The 19930-nt window shown below is 48.5% G+C and overlaps 8 protein-coding genes across 8 annotated transcripts; 7 read left to right on the top strand and 1 right to left on the bottom strand.

Annotated features, from left to right (window-relative positions):
- Positions 1-77: 77 nt before the first annotated feature.
- Positions 78-1926, top strand: FPRO_15507 (putative delta-1-pyrroline-5-carboxylate dehydrogenase; the record flags this gene model as incomplete). Its single annotated transcript, XM_031220166.1, has 3 exons — positions 78-227; positions 279-1698; positions 1751-1926. The coding sequence occupies 3 exons, from the start codon at positions 78-80 to the stop codon at positions 1924-1926; spliced, it is 1746 nt and encodes a 581-aa protein (XP_031085852.1).
- A 1491-nt stretch (positions 1927-3417) lies between these two features.
- FPRO_15508 (uncharacterized protein) lies at positions 3418-4803 on the top strand (the record flags this gene model as incomplete). The annotated part of the gene is made up of 2 exons (XM_031220165.1): positions 3418-3627; positions 3697-4803. 2 exons carry the CDS (start codon positions 3418-3420, stop codon positions 4801-4803), a joined length of 1317 nt encoding a protein of 438 aa, XP_031085851.1.
- A 910-nt stretch (positions 4804-5713) lies between these two features.
- On the top strand, positions 5714-6798 carry FPRO_15509 (uncharacterized protein; the record flags this gene model as incomplete). The annotated part of the gene is made up of 2 exons (XM_031220164.1): positions 5714-5760; positions 5814-6798. The coding sequence occupies 2 exons, from the start codon at positions 5714-5716 to the stop codon at positions 6796-6798; spliced, it is 1032 nt and encodes a 343-aa protein (XP_031085850.1).
- Positions 6799-7614: 816 nt separating this feature from the next.
- Positions 7615-10226, top strand: FPRO_15510 (uncharacterized protein; the record flags this gene model as incomplete). The annotated part of the gene is made up of 9 exons (XM_031220163.1): positions 7615-7697; positions 7818-7940; positions 7993-8111; positions 8156-8347; positions 8391-8935; positions 8982-9255; positions 9303-9478; positions 9526-9709; positions 9760-10226. The coding sequence occupies 9 exons, from the start codon at positions 7615-7617 to the stop codon at positions 10224-10226; spliced, it is 2163 nt and encodes a 720-aa protein (XP_031085849.1).
- Positions 10227-10498: 272 nt separating this feature from the next.
- On the bottom strand, positions 10499-12634 carry FPRO_15511 (uncharacterized protein; the record flags this gene model as incomplete). Its single annotated transcript, XM_031220162.1, has 2 exons — positions 10499-12506; positions 12552-12634. The coding sequence occupies 2 exons, from the start codon at positions 12632-12634 to the stop codon at positions 10499-10501; spliced, it is 2091 nt and encodes a 696-aa protein (XP_031085848.1).
- Positions 12635-13473: 839 nt separating this feature from the next.
- FPRO_15512 (putative geranylgeranyl-diphosphate geranylgeranyltransferase (AL-2)) lies at positions 13474-15463 on the top strand (the record flags this gene model as incomplete). Its single annotated transcript, XM_031220161.1, has 6 exons — positions 13474-13496; positions 13547-13646; positions 13694-13713; positions 13763-14089; positions 14143-14316; positions 14365-15463. The coding sequence occupies 6 exons, from the start codon at positions 13474-13476 to the stop codon at positions 15461-15463; spliced, it is 1743 nt and encodes a 580-aa protein (XP_031085847.1).
- Positions 15464-16004: 541 nt separating this feature from the next.
- On the top strand, positions 16005-17864 carry FPRO_15513 (putative phytoene dehydrogenase AL-1 (carotenoid biosynthesis protein al-1); the record flags this gene model as incomplete). Its single annotated transcript, XM_031220160.1, has 4 exons — positions 16005-16038; positions 16094-16215; positions 16261-16794; positions 16842-17864. 4 exons carry the CDS (start codon positions 16005-16007, stop codon positions 17862-17864), a joined length of 1713 nt encoding a protein of 570 aa, XP_031085846.1.
- A 714-nt stretch (positions 17865-18578) lies between these two features.
- On the top strand, positions 18579-19758 carry FPRO_15514 (uncharacterized protein; the record flags this gene model as incomplete). The annotated part of the gene is made up of 5 exons (XM_031220158.1): positions 18579-18627; positions 18681-18758; positions 18815-18884; positions 18982-19298; positions 19349-19758. 5 exons carry the CDS (start codon positions 18579-18581, stop codon positions 19756-19758), a joined length of 924 nt encoding a protein of 307 aa, XP_031085845.1.
- Between the last annotated feature and the right edge of the window lie 172 nt (positions 19759-19930).

The following is a 19930-nucleotide window of genomic DNA, read 5'->3' as shown; positions in this document are numbered from 1 at the left end:
CTGTTTACGTTTTTCTCTATTCATCATATCAAACTTGCAGCTGTACAGTACGAGATCGCATTTCCTCATACTACAAGATGGCTTCTTCTGTTCGTGCTTTGACGTCAAAGGGTCGTTTGACTCCTCTCTGCCGTGTTCGTGCTTCTACACCTGCGATTTCACTTCAGAAGCGAGGCAATGCTACAATTGTGCCTTTCAGACTCCCCGCCGCTCGTAATGAGCCCAACGTGAGTAACCTACTCTCCAAAGCAATCCTCTCTCGGATATTGACTGTTTAGCCCACATACACAAAGAACTCGCCTGAGCGCGCAAAGGTAGAAGCAGCCCTAAAGAAACTCCGCTCTCAACTCCCTCTCAAGAGCGAAATCATCTTCAACGGCGTGTCCCAAAAGATCCACGCCAATGAAGACCAAGTCCTCCCCGCAGAACACGCCACAACATTCACAAACTACCCCCTCGCTTCAAAGGAGCAAGTCAGCGCTGCTATCGAGTCTGCCCTCAAGGCGAAGAAGGACTGGCAAAACACACCGTTCGTCGACCGTGCCGCTATCTTCCAGCGCGCCGCGGAACTTGCTACTACAAAGTATCGATATGAGCTTATCGCTTCGACGATGTTGGGGCAGGGTAAGAATGTTTGGCAGGGTGAGATCGATGCTGCGGCTGAGTTGGCGGATTTCTTCCGTCTGGCTGGCCATTACGCCGCTGAGATTATGAGCAAGCAGCCTGAGCGTGGAACAGATGGTATCTGGACGCGCATCGACTACCGACCTCTTGAGGGATTCATCTACGCTGTTTCTCCGTTCAACTTCTCCGCCATCGGCGGAAACCTCATCGCTCCCGCTATTCTCGGCAACGTTGTCCTCTGGAAGCCTTCGCAGTACAACATTCACCCCAGCACCATCATCTACAAGATCCTCCAGGAGGCCGGTCTTCCCAAGGATGTTATCCAATTCGTCCCTGGTGACGCCGCCGAGATCACTGAGACTGTCCTTGCGCATCGCGAATTCGCTGGCCTCAACTTTGTTGGTTCTTCAGAGGTTTTCCGCTCGATCTATGGAAAGATTGGTCAGGGTATTGCTGAAAAGCGATACCGCGATTTCCCTCGTGTTGTCGGCGAGACCTCTGGAAAGAACTTCCACCTTGTTCACCCCTCTGCCGATATCAACAACGTCGTCAACCACACTATCCGAGGTGCCTTTGAGTACCAAGGTCAGAAGTGCTCTGCTACTTCTCGCGCGTATATCCCCGAGTCAAAGGCCAAGGAGTTCTTTTCTCTCATGCAGCAGAAGATGAAGGACATTACTCAAGGTAGCCCTGACAAGGACTTTGAGGCTTTCATGGGCCCTGTCATCCACGGCCGATCTTTTGAGAAGATCAAGAAGATCATTGATGAGAGCAATAAGGATCCTCAGGTCAAGCTCATCGCCGGAGGAAAGTATGATGGTTCTGTTGGATACTTTGTCAAGCCTACTGTTTACCAGGTTGACTCACCCGATCACCGTCTCTTCAACGAGGAGATCTTCGGCCCTGTTCTTGCCGTCTATGTCTACAAGGACTCTGACTTCACCCCTATGCTCAAGAACATTGATGAGAACGGCGGTGGTCTTGCCTTGACTGGCGCTGTCTTCGCTCAAGACCGTGCTGCCCTCCGTGAAGCTGAGGATGCTCTTCGCTACTCTGCTGGTAACTTCTACCTTAGTAAGTCCTCCCCTCCGTATGACTGGTTTTACACAATACTAACAAGTTACAGACTGCAAGACAACTGCGGCTCTCATCGGCCAGCAATCTTTCGGTGGTGCTCGCAGCTCTGGTACCAACGACCGAGCTGGTAGCCCTGACATGCTTCGACGATTTGTGTCTCCTCGGCTTGTCAAGGAGGAGTTTTTCGAGCTTGGGGAGTTCTTGTATCCTTCCAACACCCAATAGACTTAGCATAGCCTACCTAGATTTGTACCAAAAGCTAAAAACTGAATTTAATGAACATTTAATGAACACTTTCTTTGGCCTTCAACATCGTGACCTTATACTTGACTACAAGTGATCGGATACGGAAGCAACTAATGATTGTATATCTTACGATAACTTGCTATCTTCTGATCAATGCGCGTGCATCTATTCTCATGTAGATTGTAATTGACTGGTATATGCATCTGCTTTCACGCGTGTTGACGGCTGTCTCGAGACTCTACTAACTGTTTTACCATCCATCTAGCTAATATCCATCCAGTAAGGCCGCCATTCCTAAAAGTATCTTGCGATTCTTCTGTCATGGTGTCTAAAAAGAAAAGCACGTTAGGCCTTGAAGCTGGTTATGCTAGCGGACTCCTCGAATCCACTCCATCATAACACCCTCTCGATAACCAGACCAGCACATATATATGTCAGAAACAGAAAGGCTAACAATTAAGCTTTTAAAAGCCACAGCGTCTTGGACTAGAGGATATGCATTTGTTTGATTGGTTGCTCAATAAATGCCGTCTTTGTTTCAGACTCCAGGATGCTGGAGGCCTTGATTGGCACATGCATCCACGCTATGTTCAACCCAAGGTTTCTTTAACGGCTTGAAAGGTACAGGGTCTATCCACCTTGCATATTCGTGCCTCATAGATATTCTAGAAGCTTGCTGTGCTGTTCCCCGAAGTGTTCTGGAAGGGTTCTTCACAGGAATTGGTCTCGGGTTTGGAAGCCGAGGACTGAGAGCAATTCGCAGTATTGGTATAGAACCAAGAAAGACGTTTCCACTAGTATTGATTGTATGTCTTCCCCTCTGTCGTTTCTCTTGTCTTGTCTTGTCATCTTACTTCACTATCAAGACTGGAGAGAATGCAGGTCACTGTTGGTATCCATCTGTCATGGAGAATCGTGTCGGCTTATCCTAGCTTCACCCCAGTGTCAGTCATGCATGCACCCATGCCGGTAAACGGCTTCCAACAGACCCCCGCGATAAACACTCTCCGATAACGGCTGCAATCAACTCCCGGACCTTGATATCAGCTGATTCCAGATAATGCGCGTCGTCACCAGACCCAAGACCGCCAAAACCGTAATCAAAGATCGTCGGGTTGCACTTGCGGCTACGCTAACCTTCCAGCCAGACTCCACTTCAGCACGGATGGGGAGACGATAGCGCTAAAATAGCGTCCAGTTTTCTCAGTGCCAATCATTCTGGTATCAGCATCGGGACGTCTCCCGGTGTCGCATTGGCGGCGTCGCCAGTCTATTTTTGCATTTCTGGCTATTGTTGATGCTTCGTATGGTGGAAAGGCGTTAAGCGTAGGCGCATCACGAGACGGTGGTGGCCGGATATCGAACGACGATGGGTTTGGAGCCTCGGAATGGGAGAATACTTATAGAATGACGCCTCAATTGCTTCGGTCTTATCAGCAATAGCTTTAATTCTCTTTCAAGTGTGCAGCCATGAGCGTCTCCAAATCTGAACCAATCCTTATCGTTGGAGGCGGTGCCTTTGGCCTCTCAACAGTCGTGCACCTCCTCAGAGCAGGCTACAAGGACATTACCGTTCTCGACAAAGATGAAGAGATCCCCTCTCGATGGTCTGCTGCAAATGATCTCAACAAAATCGTGCGCGCAGAATACGAAGACCCTCTGTACCAAGATCTCACAGTGGTAAGTTGGCCCTCCAATTACCCCAACTTCAAAATTTACTGGACCAGTACTGACCCATTGACCAATTAGAAAGCAATTCAGGCCTGGCAGACTCCCCTGTTCGCTCCGCATTTCCACCAAGTAGGCTTCCTGCACTGTGTTTCTGGCAAAGCACCAAAAGAAGCGCTTGACACGCTCAATCGATTCCGCGCTGCTGCGGAGCGCGACCCTCGCATGAGATCTCATCTTTCGCCACTTGATAGCCAGAAGGATATTGCAGATGCTGTTTGGCAGTACAAGGACAGCGCGTTTTCTGGGTGGAATGGGTACTTTAATAAGTTCGATGGTTACGCGCACTCAGGTAACGCGTTGAAGTCCATTTTTCTGGCGACGCGGGCCCAAGGTGTGAAGTATATCCTTGGTACAGCAGGCGCTGTATCTGAGATCGTCTACGAGAAGACTTCGTCTGTTCGCAAAGCAAAGGGCGTCAAAACCACTGGCGGGCTGTTTTACCCTTCTAATTTGGTCATCATCTCCGTTGGTGCAGCTGGTGCAAAGCTCGTCCCAGAGATTGGCAAACAACTCGTGGCAAAGTCATGGTCTGTGGCTCACCTACATCTCACCGACGACGAAACATCTGCTCTTCGTGGTATTCCAGTGACATACGCACGCGATCTCGGTTTCTTCTTCGAGCCCGATCCCAAGACGAATCTCCTCAAACTATGTCCCATGGGCGGTGGCTTCATCAATACTGATCCCAAGACTGGAATTTCGCATGCACCTACAGATTTGAAGCAGAGTGCCTTCCTACCCGAGGGTGATGAGAAGCAGCTCCGTGAGCTTGTGCGACAGACCCTCCCTCAGTTCGCTGACAGGCCGTTCGTAAAAAAGACCCTGTGCTGGTTCGCTGATACAGCCGACTCGGACTTTATCATCGACTACGTACCCAACACGTCTTCATCGGTGCTATTCTTGTCTGGAGATAGTGGTCATGGGTTCAAGTTCTTCCCTATTTTTGGCGGGTTTGTGAAGGACCTGTTGCAGTCAGAGAAGGGAGAGCAGCCTGAGGCGAGATGGAGGTGGAAGAACCCCAAGACAGATGAAGTAAAGGGTGATTGGGGCGGCGCTGTGAGCTGGAGACTTGGCAACTCGACCGAGCTTGTGGATATACAGCCTGTTGGCCATACCAAGCTCTAGTGCCCTGGCAGTGAGTCCATTCAGAGTCTTTTGTTTTCAGCACCGATTAGACACAACTGCGTTATGATTGGCTGAACCTTTGAATAATAATACAACATCATCATTTGAAACTCTTGTGATATCAACTCAGCTCTTCGTTGCTTTGAGGCGTAGCTGGTCTGTCGGCTCGCATATGCGGCGGCCTTGGCTAGAGAGGTGAGCTCTTCTCAGATCTTTGTTACTATGAGAAGGTTTCTATTCAAGTTTGTATTTCTACAAATGTTGAAGTACAGATAAATATAACATTCTATACTCTCTCATTTCAAGATAAATACCTAACCGTGTAGCCTCGTAACTTGTTCATATTTGTGCATTTATGCTATTGCAGGACGCAATTCCAGGGTAAGCAGATCAGCTCAGAACTTTTATCGGCATCGGAAAACCGAACGTCAACCTTGCCCAAAGAACAAGAACGAACAGCACAAACTTGATCATTTCTCGAAGGCTTCTAGAACATAGAGAGAATATTGAGTCATCATGCCTTCTCAGCATATTCTTCAAAGGTAACTTGAGAATGGAGGCAGCCTCGAAGTGACTCGGCCGACACGCCCGAGCTTTCGTAGGGTATGACTGGCCAGAGCTGGCTTTTAGGCCCATAGTAATCATCGGGAGCCATACCGGTCACAGCGGACGGGTTCCCGGGGCCGAGACGCAGAGCTGCAACCACTGAAGCCCTCCATATTCGGAGCAGCCTTCGACACTTCGGAACAGATTCGCGATACAACCCCACTTCAGATGAGGAGGTGATTATCATCATGCTTTTAAAGAACAACGATTGAGTCAAATATTATCATTAATTGAAACATCATCAACAACAAGTTACATTTTATTCCTAAATTAATTCATCAATTACATACCCAATACCAGCATCATGGGCTCCCTCAACCCTGCACCATCCCAACAGCCCCATGTCCCCAGGTACGCCTCCATCTAGAAGCCCCATCATCACCATCGCATACTAACATTTCCAGCCCCGGAGTATGGTGTCCAGCAGTCACATTCTTCAACCACTCAGACGACACAGTAGACCATGCCTCTCAAGCAAAATACTTCGCCCATCTCGCCGACTCCGGCCTAAACGGCCTTATCGTGATGGGCTCCAACGCCGAAGCCTTCCTCCTCACCCGCCAAGAGCGCTATGAGCTCATCGCCCTCGCCCGCAAGACAATCGGCCCTGACTTTCCCCTCATGGCCGGTGTCGGAGCTCACTCTACCAAGCAGACTCTGGAGCTTGCTGAAGATGCTCACAAGGCTGGCGCGAATTATCTCCTCGTGCTGCCTCCTGCGTACTTTGGCAAGGCGACGAGTATGAACGTTGTTAAGCGCTTCTTTTCGGAGGTTGCGAAGAAGTCGCCTTTGCCGGTCGTTATTTATAACTTTCCTGGTGTGACGAACGGTGTTGATATCGATTCTGAGACGATTGTCCAGATCTATGAGGAGAGCAAGAAGTCTCATCCTAGCGGAAAGTCCAACGTCGTCGGCGTGAAGTTGACCTGTGGCTCCGTTGGAAAGATCACCCGTCTCGCAGCTCAAATCCCTTCTTCAGAATTCTCTACATACGGCGGTCAATCCGACTTCCTCATTGGTGGTCTAGCAGCCGGCAGTGTAGGATGCGTCGCAGCCTTCGCCAACGTCTTCCCAACGCTGACATCGAAGATCTACGCTCTGTACAAAGAGGGAAAGTTTGACGAAGCGCTGAAGCTGCAACAGCTTGCTGCTCTTGCTGAGCGACCTTGCAAAGCGGGCGTTGCTTCTACAAAGTATGCTGTTGCAGTGTTTTCGGCAAGATTGGCGGGTGTCGAAGGGGCTGAGGAGAAGTTGGCCCCGAGACATCCTTACGAGCCTGTTGGTGAGGCTGTTAAGACTAGTGTTAAGAGTATCATGAAGGAGGCGGGTGACAAGGAGGAGGAGTTGCTCAAGACTTGGACGGATCGTGTCAAGGGACGTCTTAACTAGATAGAGGGGAAAAGTGTGAGCATTGAGAATAATAGAGCTGTTACTGACATGATAAAAGACTTGTGAGATATGTAAATGACGTGACGGCTTCGGAAGAAACCCCCGTTGTCCCTGAACCCACGAATGTTCCCCGGACTGTTAGATGCAAGGATTGACGTGAGTCAACCTGCAGAACAGCGGGAGAACAATGGCGAATACTTCACTTCCATCACGTTTCCATGAGTCAAACGTCAACGTATTGGGACGAATGCATGTCCAACGTCCATCCCCCATGCACCATCAGTGGACCTGTTGCGTTGATTGTGTGACATGCCCAGCCCATCCGGGAAGGCCGTGGCCAAGTGCACGGTGCTTCGATTATCGTTTCCCCATGTTCTAGCTCGACCAAAACGACCAGGGTCAAAGCCTAATCCGGTATCAAAAAACGGCGAATACCCAGCATCTGTCCCACTGCAAAGTCGTTATCAACAGTGCACCTCCACTTGGTGAAAGCCCCCAAAACTCACCCACTCACTTATTAGAGCAAAAAGATAGAGATTTGTACCCCGCATACCATCATCTTCTTCACTTCTCCCTCTGAAGTACCTATCTTCATTCCCGATTATTCCCCTGGCACTTCGTCTTTTTTTACCCTTTACAGCATAATACTCGTGACCCAGTGGCGGCTGCTCTAACCCCAACACTGCAGCAGGGGCAAAAAACCGCTGCAGCGCTCTGAGCTTGAGCTAACGAAACCTTCTCTTCCCCGCCAACCACCGAAATAATTTCTTTCTATCTCATCAGTGTCTTTGTTCTCTCATCGTACGATTCGTTGTAATGGCGCCTGGATCGACGCATGCACGGAAAACGTCTGGTACGACTGCAGGATCGGGTCGCGTTTCCAAGAGATCTGATAATGCGTGAGTACGGCGCTGAGCCCCGTATCCGCACTGAGTTTCCCCTCACCTTGCAACGTCAACTTCACCTCACTCACCGAGCACCATCAACTTTTGGGGGGACAGATTACTGACAGAGGATAGATGCTCGCGATGTCGCAAGCAGAAAATAAAATGCTCGGGTTCACATCCTTGCGACGCGTGCAAGAAGCGCAAATTATCATGCGAGTTTGATCAACGCGATCAAAAAGTTCTCGTCACGCGTGGGTAAGCTCACCGCGATTGACTCTTTACGGCATGACGTTGATGGCTTTTCAAGGTTCATTCTAGATTTACAGCAACGCGCTGCGACGAGTCAATCGAGTACTGGGACGGCCGAGTATATTACGCCCGGGTCTTTGGATACGAACATAAATGCTGGAGGACCTTCTGATTCAGGTTTGTTTGATGATCCCATCGAGGGTCATTGCTAATGGCGACAGTTGAACCACCACCACATCTACCATCGCCTGGTGGCAATGTCTCTGCTTCGCTTCCGACTGAGGACTCGCTCCTCGGCAGCCACAGTAGCACCAATAGCAGCGGGAAGGGACTGGACCCCATCGCGTCTGCTCTGGTGAATCCGTTGTCGTCTGGGCAATCCAAGTTTATGGTCTCAGCGCAAGGTCGAGAATGTAGGTATTCATCTCTTCAAGAGGGCTTCGGCTGACATTTCAGTCTATCTCGGAACATCATCAAACTGGTCCTTCACTCGACGTGTCCTCAGTCTCACTCACGAATACATCCACCAAAGTCCAATCTCAGTCGACAACCTACTATTCGATGGCTTAGCGTACGACCTTGGATGGGACGGCTCTCGAATAACTCCAGCGCTGGATCCGCCGGTTATGCCCAGTCTTGATCATGCAGTCTTCTTAATCAACACAGTCAAATTTCACTGCGGTCAGCTATTTCATCTGTTTGATGAAGAGACGTTCATGGCTTATCTCCACGAATTCTACGCGGATCCGAGTAGTCATATCGCAGCTGCGGACCTGCCATACATCCACCTCCTTCTCATCCTCGCTTTTGGAAAAGCTTTTGCCGAAAACAACAACTACCAAGCAAAGAGGCCCCCTGGCGCTGATTATTTCGTCACGGCCCTCCGACTTCTACCGAGCATTCATATCCTTGTTTACCAACCACTGATATCGACGGAGATCTTATGCTGTATAGCTCTATACTTTGAGTCTCTCGACTACAGACACTCGTCACATGGATTTGTACGCTCTCTACTGTGCTTCGCCGGCTTTGGCTAACCTCCGACAGATTGGACAAGCAATGAGAGTTGCACTCGGGCAAGGAATGCACACCGACATGCCAGTAGATCAACTAGGAGACCGCATTGTTGAACGGAGTCGAAGGATATGGTGGACCGTTTACGTATTAGACCGCGAGATGACATCTCTGATGGGCCTACCGCAATCCGTTCATGACGACGACATTCATCACCAGCTCCCGCACTTTGATGGGTCAACACAACGAGTGGCGGCGCTTCACATGCAGATTCGACTTTGCAGAACCATTGCATCGGTTGGGAGAGGTACGAAGTTACCCTCAGTTCAATGAACAAGGCTAATTGGATGATAGGAGTGTATGGAGCGAATGGCCGGCTGAACAAGAAGTTCCTACTCAGCACCAAAAAGGTTCTCGAGAACATTGCTGGTCTGGCGGACGAGCTACAGCAGCAGTTTCCACTAGGTGCAGATAAAGCGGTAAACGGCGTTTCAAGGGTAGCGGGGTACCTCCATACTCTATATCATCAGGTAACATGATTCTTCAGCAAACCAACGATCCGTGCTGACATCTACAGTGCATCGTTCTCGCGACAAGACCTCTCCTACTGTGCTTTCTCAAAATCCGCTTCGAGACCCCCGACTCCATAACAGAAGCCCTCAACTCATCTCAAACTGTCTGGAACCTGATCAAGATGTGTATCGACTCTTCCTACCAGATGATCAACATTCTTGGCTGTTTGCAAAGTCAAGGTCTGCTTGGTAAATCAAGAGATTGATCTCGTCAACCACAGCTACTGACAAATTCCCAGAAGCATTTCTCCCTTTCGATCTAGAGTCTCTCTTCGTGTCGAGCTTCAACCTCCTCATCGCACCCGTTCTTGACCCGCGATTCTCAGAATACGATGCTACGTTCCGACACAAGACGCATATTATCTTCAACGAGATGATAAGTAAGGGTAATCTCATCGCCATGTTTCGAAGGTCGGAGTTGCAGCAGCTTGACGATATGTTGGGACGGTTACCGCGTGATCAATCCGACACAACACCGGTTCCGATTGATGGACAGATCATTGGGGGGACGATTGGCGAGGGCGAAGGTAATCTAAATGATTTGAACGATGATAATGAGACCATGGCTTCGATGTTGCCGGGTATGGATGATCTGGGGATGGATGCGTGGTTCACGACCGCGCAGATGATTGATATGGCGAATTCGATTGCGAACAGCGATACTGAGTTTCTATCGCACGCAATGATGGAGCATGATATTTGGTGAAAGAGTCGGGACAATTTACGGGACATCGTTGGAGTCGGGGTAATCATGGTAATACGAGTTTATGCGTAATGGAAGGATGATTGGACTTGCATGCAGTTAGAACCTCGGGGTAGTCTTAAAAGCTTTCTGAGTAGTTGGGTATGCTTATTATGTATTACAAGGATGAAGAGTCGTATGAACATACTGAAAAACGTTACAAGTTACAAAACAGTGTTGCGAAGCTCGCAACAGGGTATCGTGAAAGCGAATCGTTCTCAAAACCCAGAAATTCATCATCCGACAGCTCTCTCCAACTTCTCTCGTAATACCATCCATGACTTCCTTATCTGTCCTCCGCCATTAACCAATTCCTGCTTCTTCCTTTGCACCACTTCCAAAATTCTCAAAGACTCCACAGCCCGTTGACATTCGATATCTTGGCTAGAGAACCAAGTTCCATGCAGACCATATGGAACTCGTTGCGGAAGCCTGACCTTGGCCACGACATCACGCATGTTCTTAGCATCGAGAATCCAAAGCTCAGATCTAGCAGATGGAGGGCAATCGCCAGATGGCAGGAGTTGAGATTCGTCAAAGACGTAAAAGAGCAGATATCCATCGTCCTCCTCAGTTGAACTAGCTCGAGGAACGAACCGCGGTTCTTGGGCGTAGTGGTTTGGTGGAAGACGGAATATGTTTATAGGATCGTCCCTCTTTTGTTCTTGAAGGATCTCGCAGACTGAACGTCTATCGACGCACCCAGTGATGGATGTTGCGTTCATCTTTTTGCCACGTTGGATGAGGGTCTTGGCATCCACCTTGACAAGAAGATCTACCTTATCAGCTCGCCCGAGAGCAACGCCGAAACAGGAAGTCGATGTACTGCAGCCGTAGATGTAGCGAGCTTCTTGCATCTCTCGGTCTGGACGCACTGACGGAAATTCGAAAGGTATCGCTGAGAGAGCCCACTGGCTCTTGACGTGGTTTCGGGAGTCCATCGCCAAATCGAATTCGTAGTAGTATAGCCGGCATTGATCGTAGTCGTCGGACTCTGCAGTGATGGGAAAGTAGTTGGCCAACCCCGTTGCTTCACCTGGTGATTCAAGAGCAGGAGCCTCCTTATATCTGCAAGCTGTTTCTTCCTTCTCGTCTGACCAGACCCGTGATTGGGTACACCTAGACCTCACTGGTGGCCGAATGTTCCCCGCTGTATACACTAGCGTAGAAGAAGTCATTCGACACGCAAGCAGATTAACATAGACTTCCCCTTCGCTGGACTGAGAATCCCAAGTATTCGCAGTATGGAAGATACAGCATGGTGCTGTATGAAACCACCGCACACTGGATGGTTGATGCCGCGGGAACACGCCAAACCGTGAAGGCTTCGTCGGATCGTATGCTACTACCTCTTTGCCTTTCATTGTGTTGAGAGGGTCAAGGCTCAGAGGAAGATCCATGATGATAGTATGACTTCGAGACGCTCCGAAGTCGTGCATCATTCGAGCGCCAGATACTCCCAAAACCGGCTGATTCACAAGTCTGTGCTCAGGCGCCTTTTCGTTGCTCTTAGGAAGTACTGAGTAATGCACGTATGGTGGCATGAAGGTGTTGTGATAAAGAAGCATTTCTCCAGTAACGGGGTCGACCTTGGGATGCCCCGTTGTCCATTCCTTCATGAAGCTGAAGATCCCGCTGCCGCCGAACGGAGAGTCATCACTGCCGGCTTGAGATATCTCGGACTCTCCTTCAGCTCGGACACCGTCGAACCAGCCGACAGTGTCCAGCGAGGGAAGCTGTATCCTCATGGGTGGCCCACTTTCGCATGTCGCCAAAGCCCTCCCATCATGGTATAAGACAGCAGTGTTGGCGACACTGATACGCTTGATGGCTTGTTGGGATCCAGGTAGGTTCGAGAGAATGACGAGGAATATCGTCCTGAAGGTCGCGAATATGATCTGAAACATAGTAGATAGCGGGTTTACCAGGGTCGTGATGCTTGGCATTATCGGCGACGCAACAGATGTCGTCTTTCTGGATAAGTACAAATCCGTCAAGATATACTGATTGACGAATTCTGGTATGATCTTGCCATCTGTGGATGCTTTTCTGAACGCGACGCCAGAGAGCATACCGTCGCCGTCAAACCAATGGGCATCTTTGCCAAGGTCTTGGTGGCTGACGGGATTGCCGCCATTGCGAACGTATTGACCACCAGTCAGTTCTGGCGGTACGTACCCACTATATGTACATGGAGTGAGATTTTTTGTTTGATGGATTGGAGCAAAGTTGCCGGTAAGATATCTGTAACAAGTGAGCTTCGTGTTATCGACCGCAGGAAATACTTACGGGTGACGAGGTGGCGGGGAGACATCCTCATCTGGCTGAGACATTGACGTTTGTGTGAAGGAATTTCGTTGCAGAAACTTCATGATGATATGTGGACTATGATATTACGCGGTATCGAGTCGCGAGAGTATAAGAGTCTGATGAATCGCGCACTACAGATAAACGAAAAGAAGAATAGACGATAAGTATTCAGAAAGACCTTCAAGCTACATCGTTAGATGAGTCCAATGAAAAGCGAAAATGGAGACAGAATTATGTCAAAACATATGATATTCCACGAAGCTATACAGAATACACCCATCTACCGCCAGCAGACCACCAGTAGCTTAACTATATAGCCCCAACCAGATCGAGATGATCAAGAAAAACGTAGGTAGCATCAATCGCTGGATAACACGGCACGCGATGGGGTTATCCATCCATCAAAACTACTAGCACGATCTGTCATTTTCTCAAACCGCGTCATAATCAAGTCCCATATTCATCCCGGCAACGGTAATGTCGAAAAGACCGAGTACCCCGAACAAGGGGTCTCGACTTAATTGATGACAAGTACACTCGATACCCAAAAAAGCTGAAGAAAAAAGTCGTGACGTCAACGAGTCCCTGAGATGTAACATGACAGAAAACGCCTCTCCCCACTCACACCCAACAACGGTGAGCACAAGCTAGTGGTGGGGGGGAGCATTATTGTCACCCAAGAAATAACGGACAGGGGTACGTTGTGCCATCAAGGGCTGTGTTAGTTTCTGAAAAACAAACTGTGGACACAAGCACCACTCAGGCTCCGACTTCTTCCTTAACAACCTTTGTCCTTTTCACATATTTGACTCTGGCTTTATTTGAAGCCCATATTGTATGCCGTCGCACACAATTGATCTGTTTTTTTTGGTTCACGTACACGAAATAAACCTCTGTCAAAATGGGCTGGGAATATGCCCAAGTGTACGTATCCTCGGCGTTGTTGAGGGGGCGTTTAACTCATCCCTTAATAGGCACCTGAAATACACGATACCGTTTGGTGTTGTTTTGGCGGCGGTTTACAGACCGTTGATGTCACGGCTGGATGTTTTTAAGCTTGTGTTTTTGATAACGGTGAGTTTTCTCTGGGTGGTTGAAGGACTTGAAGCTAATTCGTGCAGGTTGCTGTTGTTTCTACCATGTATGTTGATTTTGAGGGGGGTTTTGTTGAGGTTGACTAACGCAGACAGCCCCTGGGACTCATATCTCATCAAAAATCGAATATGGACTTATCCTCCTGGTGTCGTGGTCGGTCTGACAGCATGGGATATCCCAGCTGAAGAATTATTTTTCTTCGTCATTCAGACTTTTAACACCTCTCTACTCTACATGATTCTCAGCAAACCAACCTTTCACCCTATTTACCTGTCAAAGAAGACGGGCTGGGGTAAAATTGCTGGCCAGATTCTTTTCGCATCAGCTATTATTTTCGGCCTCGTTTCTGTTTCCTCTGGTGGCGAGGGGATGTATATGGGCCTTATCCTCATTTGGGCTTGTCCATTCCTCTTATTCCTATGGTAATACTCAACTTGAGAGACTGTTTCACGCTGCATATGCTAACCATTGGCAGGTCAATTTCGTATCAGTTCATTGTGAATCTGCCTTGGATGAATACTGCGCTTCCTATTGCTTTGCCAACCTTGTATTTGTGGGTTGTTGACACTTTTGCGTTGCGACGGGGAACGTGGAGTATCACTTCTGGCACAAAATACGGTGTCGTCTTGTGGGATGGCCTGGACATTGAGTAAGCGACCATTCTCCTGAGAGATGTGACTATACTGACAATTTCCAGAGAGGCTGTCTTTTTCCTTCTGACCAACACCTTGATTGTATTTGGCCTCATCGCTTGTGACAACAACCTGGCTGTCCTCGACACTTTCCCTGAGCATTTCCCTCGGACAAAGGGAGTGCCCAACTTGCTTACAATCATCCGAACTCTGATTCTACCTAAAGAGAAGTATGATGAAGAGCGCATTCAAGGTCTTGTCAGCGCAGTTGCTCTACTTCGCAAGAAGAGCCGAAGTTTCTATCTCGCAAGCGGCACTTTTGAGGGAAGACTCCGCATCGACCTGATTCGTTTGTATGCGTTCTGTCGAGCTGCCGATGATCTCGTTGATGAGGCTCCATCTGTTGATGATTCCAGAGCCTCTATCGAGAAGCTGAGAAAGTTTCTTGATCTGGCTTATGAAGAAAATCAAGAAGAACCTTCACAAAGGCTACGAGAATATGTCACGTCCAACATCCCGGAGATGTTCCACATGGCTCTTCTCCAACTGCCTACTTATTATCTGCCAAAACAACCTCTGGACGATCTTTTAAAAGGCTTTGACACGGATCTTCTCTTTGATAGAATGTCCGGGGCATTCCCTATTGAGACCACCGAAGATCTTGATATCTATGGGAGTCGCGTAGCTGGAACCGTCGCAGAACTTTGCAACCACCTCATTCTCTACCATACCCCAGAATTTGTTCCCGAGGACATCCAGCGCGAAGTTGTCGCTTCAGGTCAAGAAATGGGCATCGCACTCCAATACGTTAACATCGCACGGGATATCAAAACCGATGCAGAAATTGACCGCGTCTATCTTCCCCTCTCCTGGCTCAAAGAAGCCCAGCTCACTCCTGAAGATGTAATTCAACAACCCCAAGGCCCTACCATCGAAGCTCTCCGTCAGAAATTGCTTGACCGTGCTTTTGAAAAGTACAACATGGCAAAGGGCGCTATTGATAAGCTTCCTTCAGAAGGAAAAGGTCCAATTCGCGTTGCTGTTGAGAGCTACATGGAAATTGGACGCGTTCTTAGAGAGAAGGGTCCTACGATGAAAAAGGGCAGGGCTACCGTTCCTAAGATGAGACGAATTCGTGTTGCATGGTCTGCATTGAACAAATAGCGGGGTGAAGCGTGGAGGATGTAATGGTAGATGTCATAGATTCATAGATTATTCATTTCATTCCACTCGGAGTTTCTGTATTCTAGTGTAAAGAATGTCTCGGATTATTGTCTTCTCAACCCTTGGAATTGGTGTTGTGAAGTCTCGTGGCGTCCTAATTTCGTAGCCTCGCCGTTGACATTTTGACAGCACCACCACCGTAAACCCACCAACCAATCATTCAATACGGATCCCCATCACCAAATCCGCTAAAGACCTCCCAAACCGAACCCGTCAATGATCGTCAACGCATCAACGACTTCAATTCTCCTCTAATCTTCAATGAATCACTTTAATCCCTCAAATACAGACTGCGCCTCGTTCAGCGCAGGGTAACTTAGGCTTTCACATGTACGCCAAGTGTCTCATTAAACGAGTGCGAAGGAAAAAGTGGATCAAAACAAAATGGAAGACGTCATTGACTCTATTGCTCTGACTATCAAAACCGTTGGTTTCGGGTGAGTCGGTTATTCACTGAGCATCTTCACTTTTTACGGCCAAAATGAGCGACATTAAGAAATCTGTTATTGTTATTGGTATGTTACTCCTAATATCATGAGCTATGAGAAGGTATTGACTGACAGTTACCAGGTGCTGGTGTCGGTGGTGTTTCTACTGCTGCGAGACTCGCAAAAGCTGGCTTCAAAGTCACTATCCTCGAGAAGAATGACTTTACCGGTGGACGTTGCTCTCTAATCCACAGCGATGGCCACGTACGTCTTCCTTCTCACTCTCTTTACGCCTACTAACCTTGTCAGCGCTTCGATCAAGGTCCATCTCTTCTTCTCCTCCCTCGCTTCTTCCACGAGATCTTCCAAGACCTAGGAACATCTCTAACTGCTGAGGGCGTCGAGCTTTTGAAATGTGAACCAAATTACAACATCTGGTTCGGCGATGGTTCATCCTTTGAGATGTCCACTGATCTCACCAAGATGAAAAAGGCTATCGAAGCTGTTGAAGGTATCGATGGCTTTGAGAGGTACCTTGGTTTTCTTCAGGAGTCGCATCGACATTATGAAGTTAGTGTTGAGTCTGTGCTGCGAAGAAACTTCCCTAGTATTCTGAGTCTGGCCAGACCTGAGGTGCTGTTCAATCTGTTCAATATTCATCCCCTGGAGAGTATCTGGACGAGAGCGAGCAAGTACTTCTGGACCGAGAGACTGAGAAGGGTTTTCACATTCGGAAGTATGTATATGGGCATGAGTCCTTTTGATGCGCCGGGAACGTATAGCTTGCTTCAGTATACTGAGCTTGCTGAGGGCATTCTATATCCTCGCGGTGGATTCCACAAGGTTGGTTTTGCAACTCAGCATGATAGGTTTCTCACTAACAGCTTCAGGTCGTCGAAGCACTGGTCAACGTTGGTCAGCGTCTAGGTGTTGAGTATCGTCTCTCCACTGGCGTCAAGTCCATCTCCATCGACCAAGCAACCGGCAAGGCAAACGGTGTTGTGCTGAGCGACGGAACACATTTACCTTCTGACATTGTCATCTCAAACGCCGATCTTGTCTACACTTACAACAATCTCCTCCCCAAGACCAGCTACGCAGAATCACTATCAAAACGAGAGACTTCTTGCAGTAGTATCTCTTTCTACTGGTCTGCTTCCAAAATCGTTCCTGAACTCAACGCTCACAACATCTTCCTTGCGGATGAGTACCAGGAGTCTTTTGACAGCATCTTTAAGGAGCACCTCATTCCTTCAGAACCTTCTTTCTATGTCAATGTACCTTCGCGCATTGACCCCTCAGCTGCTCCCGAAGGCAAGGACTCTATTGTTGTTCTTGTCCCTGTTGGCCATCTTTTGTCAGATTCTGAAGGAACACATCGTGGTTTGTCGAAGTCTGGAAATTCTGGTGGCCTTGAAACAAGCCAGGACTGGGATAAGATGATCTCACTCGCCCGTGACACAGTTATTGCAACAATGCGTGCGAGAATAGGCGTTGATCTTACTCCTCTCATTGAAAACGAAATCATCAACACTCCCTTCACGTGGCAAGAGAAGTTCAACCTCGACAAGGGTGCTATTCTTGGTTTGAGCCACTCCATCATGAATGTTCTCGCCTTCCGACCTGGTACTCAGCACTCCAAGTACAAGAACTTGTACTTTGCTGGTGCCAGCACACATCCTGGTACTGGTGTTCCTGTTTGCATTGCTGGTAGTAAGATTGTTGCAGAGCAGATTCTCAAGGATTCAGGTTTCAAGAACAACCAGATCCCCTGGGCTCAGGATACTGCCAAGTCTCCCAAGGGTGGACTGGATAAGATGAGTGATTCGTCTTTGACTCTGTTCCAAGGGTTCTTGGGGGCTCTGGTTGCGATTTTGCTGGCTTATTATTATCTTGTCATTGCTGCGAATTAGCGAGCATTGGTTGGTTGACTAGGAGTATTTCTTTGGTGCGATTACTTGGTTAGAGATAGAATGAACCCCCCTAATATCTACGATCTACTGGTCTATGTCCATGATTCTCGAAAGTCATCACTATGGTGTAAATAACGTGACAACTATCTGATCGGAAAGAACCGGATTCCCGATAATATTCATGCACTGTCTCAGACTGTGCTTGATCTGATCATCTCTATACCCCACCAAAACGTCGATCCCGTTGTGTTACATGGAACATTCCTATCTTGACCTCAAACCGTCATCATTTTCGGCAAATACGTCGATCAGCCTTACAATTCGCCCCTAAACTACCGCGGGATCTTCCATTTTACGCTACGGCTACCGGCAACGTTTTTAGTCACTCGATACCATGTTTGAAACCTAGTGGTGTGGACTCAACATGTCAGCACGTCATAGACTCGATATCAGCCATCGCAGATTCTGACAGCGCATATTGATGAACGATGCGTTTTGTTTCTGGCAATGACGATTACTCGGCAGTTATTTCCGTGTGTGCTCGGCAGAGTCGGATATGAAGTCATGGAAAGGGAAACGGAAAACGCTGGGGATTGAAGCTTGGCTGCATTTAAGGGTTTGACATACCTGTCATCTTCTTGGCTTGCAGACATTGCATTTTTCGCTCCACGAATACGAAGCTACTCTCTACCGTTGAGTTAACTGCTGCTCACCATGGCTGACCACCTTTATGCGAGAAAGAATGATGCTCTCAATGTCAACCGTGAGCCATATCATCCCCCCAGTCTCAATGAGCTTACTAACAATTCACTACAGCTGACATTGTCAATGGGCAACGCAGTGACATTAATATCACCGTCAGAGGCTCTGACTGGTACTGGGCTGTCTGCGCAGGTGTGTACAACGAAAAACGTCCAGGGTTATGTGGTACAAAGACTAACTGTTCTCAGTCATGACCGTTTCAACCTTTGCGTTCCTCGGGCTTGGAATGAGAAAGCCTCGCACCGATCGTATCTTCCAGTAAGTTCCATCAAAGTTCCATTGGACATTCTTTCTTTCTTGTTGATCTACGAGTATCCATAGAGTAAGGTGCCATGTGCTTTACTGACCTGCTTAGCTACATCACTGCAGGTATCACCATGATTGCATCTATCGCATACTTCACGATGGCTTCGAACCTCGGCTGGACTCCTATCGCGGTTGAGTTCCAGAGGTCCAACCATAGGGTCGCCGGGATCTACAGAGAGATCTTCTATGCAAGATACATTGACTGGTTCTTGACAACTCCTCTTCTACTCACAGATCTTCTTCTTACTGCTGGCATGCCCTGGCCGACTGTGCTGTGGGTGATTCTCGTGGACTGGGTGATGATTGTCACTGGATTGGTCGGAGCCCTCGTGAAGAGTTCCTACAAGTGGGGTTATTTCGCCTTCGGTAAGTCGGCTTCCATACACTGACACTATCATCACTGACATACCTCCAAGGTTGCGCTGCCCTCGCATACATCGTTTACGTGCTCGCTTGGGAAGCTCGTCTACATGCTAAGCACGTTGGCCCTGATGTCGGTCGAACCTTTGTCATGTGCGGTTCCCTCACAGCCGTTGTCTGGATTCTCTATCCCATTGCCTGGGGCGTCTGTGAAGGAGGCAACTTGATTGCCCCTGACTCTGAGGCTGTCTTCTACGGCATCCTCGATCTCATTGCGAAGCCTGTCTTTGGAGCCTTGCTTCTCTGGGGACACAGAAACATCGACCCTGCTCGTCTTGGCCTTCGTATTCGCGACATTGACGAGCGCATCTTCCCAGATGGTCCCAACAACAAGGTTGCATCTGGACATGGTGCTCGAAACGATACTGCCACTGCCTCTGGCGCTAATGTCAACCCAAACGCGTGAGTGGAAGGTTACAAACAGACGGAATTGGCTACTAGATCTTTGGATCCCCCATTATCTTCTTTATCAATCTCTAGCGCAGTTTCCTGATCAATTAGTCAACCGACCCTGTTGTATGCTGAGTCGGACACTTGCGTATAGTTTTCATGTACAAGTACTGGTCTGATGATACCCG

Source organism: Fusarium proliferatum, assembly GCF_900067095.1.
Source record: "Fusarium proliferatum ET1 genome assembly, contig: FPRO_scaffold009, whole genome shotgun sequence".
Classification (NCBI taxonomy): Eukaryota; Fungi; Ascomycota; class Sordariomycetes; order Hypocreales; family Nectriaceae; genus Fusarium; species Fusarium proliferatum.
This window is presented reverse-complemented; position numbering and strand designations above follow the sequence as displayed.